The sequence below is a fragment of the Plutella xylostella genome, chromosome Z (assembly GCF_932276165.1).
Source record: "Plutella xylostella chromosome Z, ilPluXylo3.1, whole genome shotgun sequence".
NCBI classification, from domain to species: Eukaryota; Metazoa; Arthropoda; class Insecta; order Lepidoptera; family Plutellidae; genus Plutella; species Plutella xylostella.
This window is the reverse complement of record NC_064012.1, coordinates 6601329-6613271: the sequence shown is the minus strand read 5'-3', so window position 1 is coordinate 6613271 and position 11943 is coordinate 6601329. Positions and strand designations below refer to the sequence as shown.

The following is an 11943-nucleotide window of genomic DNA, read 5'->3' as shown; positions in this document are numbered from 1 at the left end:
TATCTTGATTCTCCTCCTTCACATTAAAGATGTTTATTTTAAGATTTTGTTTATTTATCCCCTTTCAGGATTTTTGCATTTGCTGTTTCTTTGCCTTTGGCTAGAAAAAAATAATTTACGCGCCAAGCCAGTTGTCAAAACTCATGACTTCATTGTGTTGTGTGTGCCGATTTTAAATATTTTTTGCTTATTTTACTAATATTGCGTTTATTACATTGACCATCGTTAAATTAAATAGTCGAAACAATGCACGTCCGAGTGAGGCTTATCGGTAAACCCGAAGCAATTGTTGTCGTAGAATCTAAGCTGACTAAAATTGAACAATTCCGGAAGATAATTCGGGATAAATTCAATGTGGAACCAAAACTACAGCGTTTATTATATGGAGGAAAGCTGGTAAATATAATAATTATGTACTGGATGATGTAACATAACTGTGATATGCTGATACTGTGTTTTAACATTTTAGTTGGAGAATGGATACACATTCCATGACTACAACATCAAACTGAATGATGTCATTCAACTTATGGTTCGAGCTGAACCCATTGAAGAGCCCACACATAAGTCTAAAGACAAGAAACAGAATGACAAGAAAAATAAGAAAGACGATGGCATCATTTATGAAGGTACTTATTCATATCTTACAATACTATTTCTTTCCCAGGGGGATTCTGGTATAAAAAATATAGTAATAAAGCATTATAATGGTGTAATACTTAATCCTCTTCTTTATTAGTATGATATACATAATATAAATATTCTTATTATTTTATTTTAGATGCCCAGAGTAGACTGTATTCAATAGGAGATTTAATAGATATGAAAGACAGAGAGCAAGGGGCCTGGTTTGAGGGTAAAATAGTAAGAATTGTGAAAGACCCCAGTTACATACCTCCTGAGCCTATAGAAGAAACAGTTAATACTAAAGAAGACTCAGAAAATGAGCCTCCATCTCAAAGCTCCTCCAAATCTCCCCCTAAGAAGAAAGGGATAGCTGAGTATTTTAGTAAAATGGCAAAGCTAAGTACACGGAAAAAACAAATACAAAACACACAGAGACACTTGGAAGAAAAAAATAGTCCTGAATGTGGCCTGCTTTACACAGTTCATTTGGATGCTGAGTATGCACCATTTTAATTATTTACAATATTTATATGAAATCTATACATAGCTAATCATTTATAACAATTATTGTTGTATTTTTAATTTCAGGGAAGATCCTGAAAGCAAATATTACTGCAAATTAAAAGAAATACGGCCACGGTCAAGACATGAAATAGATATCAACGACTTGGAAGTTGGAAGAACGGTCATGATAAACCACAATACCGAGAGTGCTTTAGAAAAAGGATATTGGTTAGCAACTCATGTTTTAAGCAGTTTACTAGTAGTATTTACCTCATATTCTTTGCAACCATTTAATATTTAGTTTTCCTTCTCATTCATTACTATTAGGATAAAATTGTATGAAATAATTTATTTGAATCTTACAATGCATGGCATACCATACCTTTAGCAAGATGCTATGTCAACGGGTTTAATTAAATACTAATGTCTTAAACATTTTAGGTATGATTTCAAAGTGGACGAAATTAAAAAGTTAAGGACAAGCCATGAACTGATTGGCACTTTGTATTTGGGACCTGATGCAGTACCTCAGAATGACACCAAGGTCAGGGTTCATGACAAGATATTTGCTATAGAAGAAACCCCTCTTCCTGACCGATCTGAAGAGTACAGGAAGATGATGGTAACACCCACGGAAAGAAGTAAGTACCCACCAAATACAATAGTAAGATATCAGTTATACATACAAACATAATGCTTGTTCTACCTATATGTATACTTAATTTTTATTTTTTTTAGATCTTTTAGAAATGGTCGTAAAAGCTATATTTAAAACTCATTCATGTTTTAATTTCAGAAACTTATCCATTGAATTGCTTGAAATGTCGAGATAACGAAGAGGTGCCCTGTAAAGAATGTGGCTGCTATTTATGTTTCGGAAAAAATGAACCAGAAAAGGTATTTTATCTTTTTCATCAACATCTTTTTCCTTCTCCTAATGTATTAAGCTCTGTTAAATGCGTGAACTGCCGGATTCGCAAATAATGGCAAATTGCTCACACTCTATCACATTGGGAATCACATAACACTGGTGAAAAGTGAGTGTTCATAGTAATACACATTTGCCTACCCTGCAAGTATGACGAGGCTATAGTACAGTAACACCAACTCTCAACATTTATCACTGCAACCATAGTAATAATACAAATTAGTCTATGCTGTAACTGAAATTTAATCCGTTAACAATCCATAACATTGCAGATAATACTCTGTGACGAATGCAACAACGGTTACCACATGCATTGCCTGTCGCCTCCGCTGAGCGAGCTGCCTGATGAGGACTGGTACTGCCCGTCGTGCAAGCGAGACGACGTCATAGTGGCGCCAGGCGCGGCCAAGCAGACCAAGAAAACCAATGCTTCGAAGACCAACAGGGATTGGGGCCGGGGCATGGCCTGTGTTGGTAAGTTTTGATTTGTTAAGTATGCTTAAATTATCATGTGTTTGTTTTCTTGGGAAATAAATGCATAATATAATGTGTATTGATTGTAAGTATAATTAATTATAAAGTTGCTGATCTCAGCTTAGATAAAGTATACACATGTTCCTACATAAATGGCTGTACTTTATAATTATAGTACATTAAAATCATAATACATAAATACATACATACATGTAGCTGGTGCTGAGTGGCTGGTCTTTTTGTGGCGGTAAAATGAGCGTAATTTTAACTACATAAAATACTTTATATGTAGTTTCTTGTTGGTGTTTGGCTCAGAAAGAGCCTTCTCGATCACCTGTTCCTTATATCCGGCGCACCATGGGCAGCCAGCGACTGAGACTGTTTCGTGTATGCTCCTAGGTCTATATCAAGTTATCAAGCTCTGCGACGCGCTTTTCTCCTAAATACTTTCTATCAAAGACGACTGTGCGAATGCGATTTACATTTTGTACCGCAAAGCTTACTGATGTACCTACCTATTTTTTGCTGTGTACTCCTGCACCTACGCTCCCGAGCGATGAAAATTACCCAGTGACATTATGGAACGAATGCCAGGTTGAACTTTTTCATTGCTAGCGAGCAATCGCGAGGGATTATATTGGCAAGATTGGCATTGGACATTACAATGATATAAATCATTGTAATGTCCAATGCCAATCTTGCCAATGCTATATTTGAAAAAAATCTGATTTATTCAATCAATACCTATGTACCCATTTTATAGTTTCTGAACAAAAAATAGTCTAAGATTGAGTTAATTATTTATCATAAATTTCGCTATTTAAACTCAGCCTAATACCGACAACTTCTGTTTTCAGGTAAGACGAAAACCTGCGCAATGCCAGCCAATCACTTCGGTCCCATTCCTGGTATTGAAGTTGGCATGTGTTGGCGATTTAGGATTCAGGTGAGGGTTTTACGAGTTTTTTATAACTTATAATTTAGTGATCAACTGTTAGCTAAATCGACCATTTCTAACACAAAACATTTTTCTGTATATCTTATACTGTTGGTATAATAAGAAGTCCTAAGTTGCTAAATATAGTATATAGTATGTAAACGTATCCTGTTAATGTTAAAAAAAAGTTATATCCATCTATCTATTAAATTGCCTATCAGAAATTGCTTCGTATTGATGTCTTACCTACAGTCGTACTTATTATCGATTTATTTTGAGGCTCAGCAGCTGATCAAATAAAACTATGTTCTTATTGCGATTTAAAGTGATTTTATGTTTCGTACCTACATACATTAACACGTCGGGTTGAATTGCTCGATCAGGTTCATGCTATCCTGCTGGTCTATACTTACTTCTTACTATAGGTACTTATGTAGGTCAAAATGACCACATCATCATGACCATATTTTGTTACAGTTATCAGAGTCTGGCGTGCACAGGCCGCCCGTGTCCGGTATCCACGGTCGGGACGTCGAGGGAGCCTACAGCATCGTACTGTCTGGTTAGTGGAATCAGCCATCAGCTCGTGAGGCGATTAGCGGGCATAGGCCTCTCCCAGGGAGCGCCACAAGGCCATCATCCAACAATACTTAATAATCCACATCAATATTTTATCAAATAACCTAACCAAAGGTTGAAGTAATACTAGCGAAACATAACAATCGCTGGTATCCATGATTGAAACAAACCCAGTCATCATACCTAACTCTTAACTGCTCAGGCTGGGTTGGGTATACATATAAGGAACCATGTATACTTCACTCCTGGAGACTCCTTTTTGTACCTACCCCAATTACAGTACATACATTGCCCATGCGGGCAAAGACAATAGATTCTGTATTATCAACATATCAAATGAATGTGTACTGTGCATTGCAGGCGGCTACGAAGACGACTACGACAACGGCGATGAGTTCACGTACACGGGCAGCGGCGGCCGCGACCTCTCCGGGAACAAGCGCACGGCCGAGCAGTCCTGCGACCAGACGCTTACTAGGGAGAACAAGTATGCACCCTTCTATTCTACTCTCTGCAAAAATGTCAAGTAGAGTGAGTCAGGAGCGGGCACTTCTGCTCCTGGCTCACTCTAATAGGACCTTTGTGCATATCAACTAACCTAAGTTCTAAAAACACAACACACACACTCACGCCTTGTACTAATGTACTCCCTTGCGGGGTAGGCAGAGGTGCATTGCTGCACCTACTTTTCGCCAGAGTGGTATGTTAGTCCCAATGTAATAGGGACCTACCTTATAATAAACTACCTTGTTAAGCTTGGACTACCGCTGGTCGGTTCAGATTGATGAGCAGCTATCCTCACGATGTTTTCTTTCACGTAATAGTTTGCTAGGTTTGAACATAAGTTCCAAAGAACTCCTTGAAACATGTCATGCTGGAAATTGAACCCGTAGCTCTGCTGTGAGAAGCTCATTCCGCAATGAAGGAAGGGTTCTGAAGGCGAGGCCTCTTCAAGGCCCAGTCCAGTCTCGAAGTTAACTCTTACTGTTACCGTACTGCCACCGAACATAAGCATATTAAAATTCCATAAGCTAACATCGTCGCTCGGTTGTCAAATCTGGTGCAACTTGTATGGGTCTGATCTGGATCTGACAAATGTTTAAAAGGCGAGCGCCGCTGCTTATGGATCGTGGTCGGTGGTGGTAGCCCCACTGGTTGAACAAGATGTATGTGTGTGTGTATAATTATATTCATCCCTATTTTCCCCTACAGAGCGCTAGCGCGCAACTGCGCAGTGAAGACAGTGAGCGAGGAGGGCGGCGACGCGGGCGCGGCGTGGCGCGACGGCCGGCCCGTGCGGGTCGTGCGCTCCTTCAAGATGATGAAGCACTTCCCCGAGTATGCGCCCAAGGAAGGCATCAGGTATGAGCTAAAGAGCCGTAGATTAATCTGGTGGTGATTTAGAGTTAAAGCCGTTAAATGGTACTGATTTCACTTGTCTAAGTACCTACTGCTTTATTTTAAATTCTATTGTCTGATACGCGATACAATTTTGTCACTTTCTTAGTCAGTTGTCTGATTTTTTTACTGTGCGATTCACTCACAGTACAAGTGCCATACAAAACAAGAATTGATTTGAATTGATATATCGCTATAACTATAAAGAGTCGCTAACACAAGATAGAACTTCAAATAATGGTTCTAAACAATGCTAATGAATTGGGCTCATCACTTTTGATCAATACAAGCTATTTAAAATAGTAGAAGTCGAACTTCGTCTAATATTGTACAATAAGTCATTCGTAATTTTTTATTATTTGCATGTCAGATACGACGGCATATACAAGGTGGTGAAATACTACCCGGAGACGGGCAAGTCTGGCTTCCGCGTGTGGAAGTACTTGCTGCGCCGCGACGACCCCAACCCCGCGCCTTGGGAGGAGGGCGCCAAGGAGTATGCTATTGTTGTGAGTAGCCGTTGATGATAATATTGATAATGCTATTATGCTGCTGAAGCACGAGAACGATTTACGGGACTTGGATGAACTCCATAGATGCCAGCATTAGGCTGGCTGCCTTTTATATTGGGACTAAAATAACACTGCCAGTGTGACTGTGAACAAAATTAAATGCAGAGCTATGCATATCTGCCTGCCTACCCCGTAAGCCCGGCAGTATTATTCGTGAGTTTTTTTTATCTATGGTGATCCGCTTTTTAATAGCCTATTACAATAACTAGAATACTATACTCAACTCATTTTACTTCTAGTACCCCGATGGTTACCTCGAAGCGGAGGCCGAGAAGAAGGCCCTAAAGGAGAAAGGCAGTAAGGCCAAGGCGAAGGGCAAGGGCGGCAAGAAGCGGGCCCTGCGAGAGAGCAACCACTCGAGCGACTCGGAGGAAGAGAAGTCTGCGGAGGAAGCCTCGCCACCGACCAAGAAGAGGAAGAAGGCAGATCAGGCCACGCCCGAACAAAAGAAACGAGGGAAAGGTAATTGTAGTTGTTGAAATATTAGCTTGATCTCTTGGACGGGTTGGGTAAAAAGTGTAGATGCAGCAGTGAACAATCGTGAATATAATAAAATAAACTAGTTGCAACCATAATCCGCTTGAACTAACTCCATTGAACTTACTAAGGCTACCTCAACATAGTAGTATAACTTCATATACAATAATAAGGACACACTTCTTTTCAGCTAAGAAAGGTGATACCAGCATAACCGAAAGTCCTAAGGTAAAGACTCCAAGTATCTTCGAGAAGGCAGCCAAAGGAAGCCCCAAAGCGAAGAAAAACAAGGTTTCACAGGATGAGGTTGAGAATGTCTTGAGCAATGAAGAGTTGGAGGCCATCAAGGCAGACTCTGTCAACGCCAAGCTGTGGGAGGGGTGCGTCGAAATCTGCAAGACTAGCGGGAAAACGGTAACACTACAATGTATTTTATGTCTTGACCTTAGAATATAAATGACTGAAAGATCTGAATCTGAAAATCATCAATAATGGGTTAGTGGAAGTGTGATTGAGGGCGGCTATGTCCTCCGACCGTCTGTTTGATGATGATTTCTTTATTTAATTTCACCTCAGTGAATCCAAATCTTATGGGAATATGTTGTGTTTCAGGCGTTTGTGGAGAATGTGACGACAGTGTTCCTCTGCATCATATGTCAAGACGTGCCAGCGAACCCAGTTACTACTCCGTGTCTCCATAACTTCTGCATGGTGAGAAATATTCTAATTCTCTGCATGATCCCTACTAAACCAATGGTCGAAGCTTTTGAAGGCGGTTAGAACTTGAGAAGATGTGTACTAAAGTTCCATTTTAAAGGTAGTTAGGTATCAATCCCGCGTAGAACAGAATAATTAAAGTATCATTGTCAAATTAGAAACATAATATTTTTTCCAGGGGTGCATAAAGCTGGCATTCAAATCAACCGGCAACAAGACGTGCCCGGCTTGCAGAGGCGACCTCAGTAAAGTGGACCTCGAGCCTAACAGTGAGATGAAGGCAGCCCTGCAAACCATCATGCCAGGGTATGACGCTGGCCGGAAGTAATACTTATGATTCTGTGAGTTGTCCGTAATAGTAATAGTTGAATTTTCCTGCGCTCTGTATATTCAATGTTTCTGTTAATGGTGTTAGTTTATTCAGCGTCGCGAAAACCTGATGGCGATATACATATATTATACTGCAAAAGAAGCTCATATTTTGCGAGTGACAGTGACTCCCCTGATCGGCGGTAGTTATTTGATGTGTAGCGGTAGGTCGGCGCCACATTTAAACACTGCTGTGTTTAATAAAAGCCCGTGAAAATTATTGTTGACTCGAGCATTCATTTTGTTGTTGTGAATTTTAAATATATTTTTAAGTATTTTTATCCATTTTCTGTGTGTAATGTAAGATTATGAATGATTGAATTAGCGAGCCTGTCAACTTTGTACGGTCAACTGAATTATTAATTATTTTATCATTGACTGACGTGATTTGTATTTATACAAATAAGGGTTAATAAAAACACTCATTTTAATTAAGTTTTTTAGCTGAGTGTCTTTAAAATTATGTATTTTTAGTCAATTGAATGGTTAAGTTTTGTGTTTGATTTGATAATAAGTATTTTAGTAGTGGTTAATTTATGATACTGACTCACTCATGTACTAATACAACCTCAAAGTAATATAGAGGCTTAAAATAATATTATTAATAAGTACGCAATGGTGGGTTATCAAACGGCAACACCCACTTTCCTGCTTAAAATGGCGAGTGCATCTATAGCGGCGATTAGACTAGACTACATATAGTGCACTACAAATTGGCGTCCTATAAGTTAGGACGTTCTGGACACTGGCCTATGTAGGATGCCAATTTCAGTCGGCAAGCGGTATCCGTAACGAGTGGTCTCTTCGAACGTCATGGCAACATCGCTATCCAAATATCAAAAACTTGGTGTTGCCCTTGCGGCAGTAGCAGGAATAAATAAGGGAAGCAAATTCTGGGTTAAAAAATATTTACTTCTAAGAAATAAACTTTTACATATGAACATTCTAGCCCGAAGATTTTAGAAATTACTTGAGAATGGATGAATTTTTGTCAAAACGTCTTTTTCTTTCTGTGACGACATTTTTTCACCGCAAAACAACGCACACACACACACCCGCACGCATCGAACGTTGGCCGGCGACTGAGCGCACTACATGACTACATGTGATTACACCTGTCCTAAGTTGGTTCTACCTAGGATGTAGGACGGTTGGGACCCGCAATCTCCGATATGTAGTGTACTACATGACTACATGTGATTACACCTGTCCTAAGTTGGGATGTAGGACGGTTAGGACCCGCCAATCTCCGATATGTAGTGTCCTACATGGCTACATGTGATGACACTTGTCCTTACGTAGGAAACTACATGAGGTAGTGCACTACATGTAGTCTTAATCTAATCGCCGCTTATGTACTAACCAATATGAGAGCAGATCGATGATTTTGCAGACCAAATAGGTTTAGAATACTCCTTACAGTAAATAAAAAGTAAGTAGGTATTCGAATAAAGTTAAATACTCGTAGTTACATTTGATTAAATACATACATAAATGATTCATGAAGCTACTCATTATGTACCTATGTGTTCACTTAACATTCCGTAATAATTAATTATTTAGTGTTTGTTGTCGTTATGGATTTAGTAATAGGTAATAGTTTTATATCTGTAACAGCAATGATTACCTCACCATACATAAATTAAATAAATGTGTAATGTTCCCTAATTTAGGTACATATTTGGATTTTTATAATGTGAGAGTGTATAGTGTTTTTTTAACTTGCTATTTTAAGATCGGTTACCAGTTGATTTACATGATTTAATAAATTGGTTTATATTACATACTACACAAACTCTTTTATTTTATAATTAATAAATATATCGACATTAAATCTATGTCTGTCTCTTACGTATACTGTAAAAGCAATGCATTATTATTTAATATCATTAGCGTCATTACTAATACCATAACGTCATTAGCTTAAAGTTTCACACAGCGTAAGGAAAGTATAATTTTTTTTGGGGTTAATGAACAAAAACGCACATAATAATACAATAGTATAATTTATTAAATGGGATTGCACCCCAAACTTGCTCTGAGCACAGTATCACTGACGTGTAAACACATCAAAAACTAGACATTTTCCAAAATAGTTAACCAAAATAAAAACTAAGAAATAAAACAACTCCATTAATATTTTAACATCACAGATTAATCAAAACATGTCGGTATGTAGTTGTCTTAAAGTTAAGCCTGACTACGCATTGTAAATTCATAACAATCGCATTACTTTATCACTGCAACTAAAATTATTGGTATCAAAATAAAAGGTACTTACGGTATTCAAAATAAAAAAATGATTCGAAATTGTAAATAAAAATTATGATTTAATATAGAAAACATTATGGGAAAGTAATAGTACCTAGATGCCAAAAAAAATATTATTTTATCTTGATTTGCAGTCAGGCTATGAATATAGTCATATTATATTATAAATAAAAGCCGGTCATAAAACTCGCTATTTCTGTTCCTCTTGTTTTGTTATATGTAAATAGTAATAATAAATAAAGTTTGTACATCTTACTATTGTTTGTTGCATTTAACGACTAAAATTACCTATTCCTATCTTGATGGCATATGGCAGGTTACACGGATTTCAAATTAATCAGAACTCAATTTATAACACCATAAACAATTAATGCCATTTGTGAATTTAAATAAACATTATAAATTAATTAATGTTATGTATAAATAATTTCATTAGTGTATAATTAAATTTCTCCTGTGATACATTTTAATTTCGCTATTAGATATACATAATTACATAAGTCCTTATCCTCACTTTATAAGTAAGAGGGTAGTTGGTTGTGTGTTTCCTCAATCTGTTAACGGTAACAGTTTGCGAGGTAAAACGATATCTGTCTCATAAATTATTATTTTTAATATTATTGTACTCATAAAACAAAAATTAATTAGGTTAAAGTCATTTTACTTTTGAAGTGCTTGTCCAGAGTATTTCAATCTGAGCAGAACTAATAACGAACTTATGGACCTGCCAAAAGCCCTACTGTTCGTAACTTTGTTAGTTTGTATCATGTTTGTATAGTTAATAGTTACGTGTTTATCTTGCAAGCACTTCTAGGAATTGTTAAGTTCACGTATAACATATTTAAATCATCGTCAACGCTTCATAAAACACAAAGTAATACAACAATTTCATGACATTATGTACTAATAATTAGATAAATAATCTATTATAAAATGCTATGATAAACTTGATGTACTTCATTCTCACTGTAATAGGATTGGAACTATGACAAATTATGCTAACTACTCAGTAATAAAACTTTAGCCTAAAGAGTACTAACAACCAACAAAAAGCTAATAAATAGTCTTCATGAAAGCATTCTGTTCAACATATGCCTTCCCTTCCGTAACACGCGTCTTGTGACTATCAGCTTAATAGTTTATATTCTGATATTCTCACTAAGATCATTTCACCCTCGTGCAACGTACACTTATTCTCACATTTGCGAACACGTAAACGCGTCGACTTGACTTAACTTAATTACCTAACTTAAAAAATAAAATTAACACAAAACAAAATTCATCATCATTAAAACTTACCTAAAATCAATAGTCTGATTAAAAATAATAACTTCACTTGTGAGTCGATAATAATAAAATCCTATTGTACTTACATAAATATAGCGTCTTATTATTGTCCGTGGAGTATGGCATGGCATGTCTACAACTTTCTCCTTATTGTCTACAAAAGTGCGGTAACTAGAGATGGCTAGACATCGAAAACTAGGCCAAATCCTTATAGAACACAGAAGCAAAAGCTCAATAACATTGAAAGACGATTTTATATCTAAAACTTTGCACACACTTATAAATGCCATCTCTAGTTGTTCAAAACGCTGTCGCTAACCAATACTGTAGTGTTTTACTTAGCCAAGGACGGTTAATAAAGAAACTGCAATGGCACTATGTGGCCACGGCCTTTGCACAAAAGTCCCGTGGCCGCGATGACGGCTGCGCGCATTCAGGGCACGCTGGAGGTGGTGGCTTCTAGGATGCTCTCAGTGACGTTGGCGAGATCCTCGCCGGCGGAAAACTTGCGTATGATGCCGTCGAGCGACGTGTAGGTGCCGACGATGAGACCGAGCACGCCGAAGATCACGACGATGATGTTCTTTATCAGCATACGGATGCGTTCGGAGTCGCTGACGTAGTACCAGTAGGTGCAGCTCTGGATGAACGCCGGGAACGCGAGCCCCAGAGCGGAGAGACACAGGGCTCCGAACAGCGAGATGAACAGGTCCAGCTCAGGCACGGCCGCGGCCAGACCGACTGTAGGACAGAAGGAGTTTCATTATAGGACATGTCAATAACCATGCAGTCAGGGACTATAT

The 11943-nt window shown here is 38.0% G+C and overlaps 2 protein-coding genes across 3 annotated transcripts in view; one reads left to right on the top strand and one right to left on the bottom strand.

Annotated features, from left to right (window-relative positions):
- Positions 1-120: 120 nt before the first annotated feature.
- On the top strand, positions 121-9893 carry LOC105398044 (E3 ubiquitin-protein ligase UHRF1). Its single transcript, XM_011570100.3, has 16 exons — positions 121-396; positions 470-629; positions 782-1124; positions 1216-1359; positions 1573-1772; positions 1928-2028; positions 2332-2533; positions 3391-3479; positions 3948-4032; positions 4410-4536; positions 5262-5411; positions 5818-5956; positions 6259-6481; positions 6687-6910; positions 7109-7207; positions 7392-9893. Exons 1-16 carry the CDS (start codon positions 247-249, stop codon positions 7539-7541), a joined length of 2586 nt encoding a protein of 861 aa, XP_011568402.3. The 5' UTR covers positions 121-246; the 3' UTR covers positions 7542-9893.
- The window catches only part of LOC105398054 (proton-coupled amino acid transporter-like protein CG1139), a 40292-nt gene continuing 37920 nt past the window's right edge, over positions 9572-11943 (bottom strand). For both annotated transcript variants that reach the window (XM_011570110.3, XM_038121840.2), the window contains exon 8: positions 9572-11881. In XM_011570110.3, the coding sequence (XP_011568412.3) occupies positions 11574-11881 (308 nt within the window). In that variant the 3' untranslated portion in view covers positions 9572-11573. The remainder of the gene's footprint in view (positions 11882-11943) is intronic.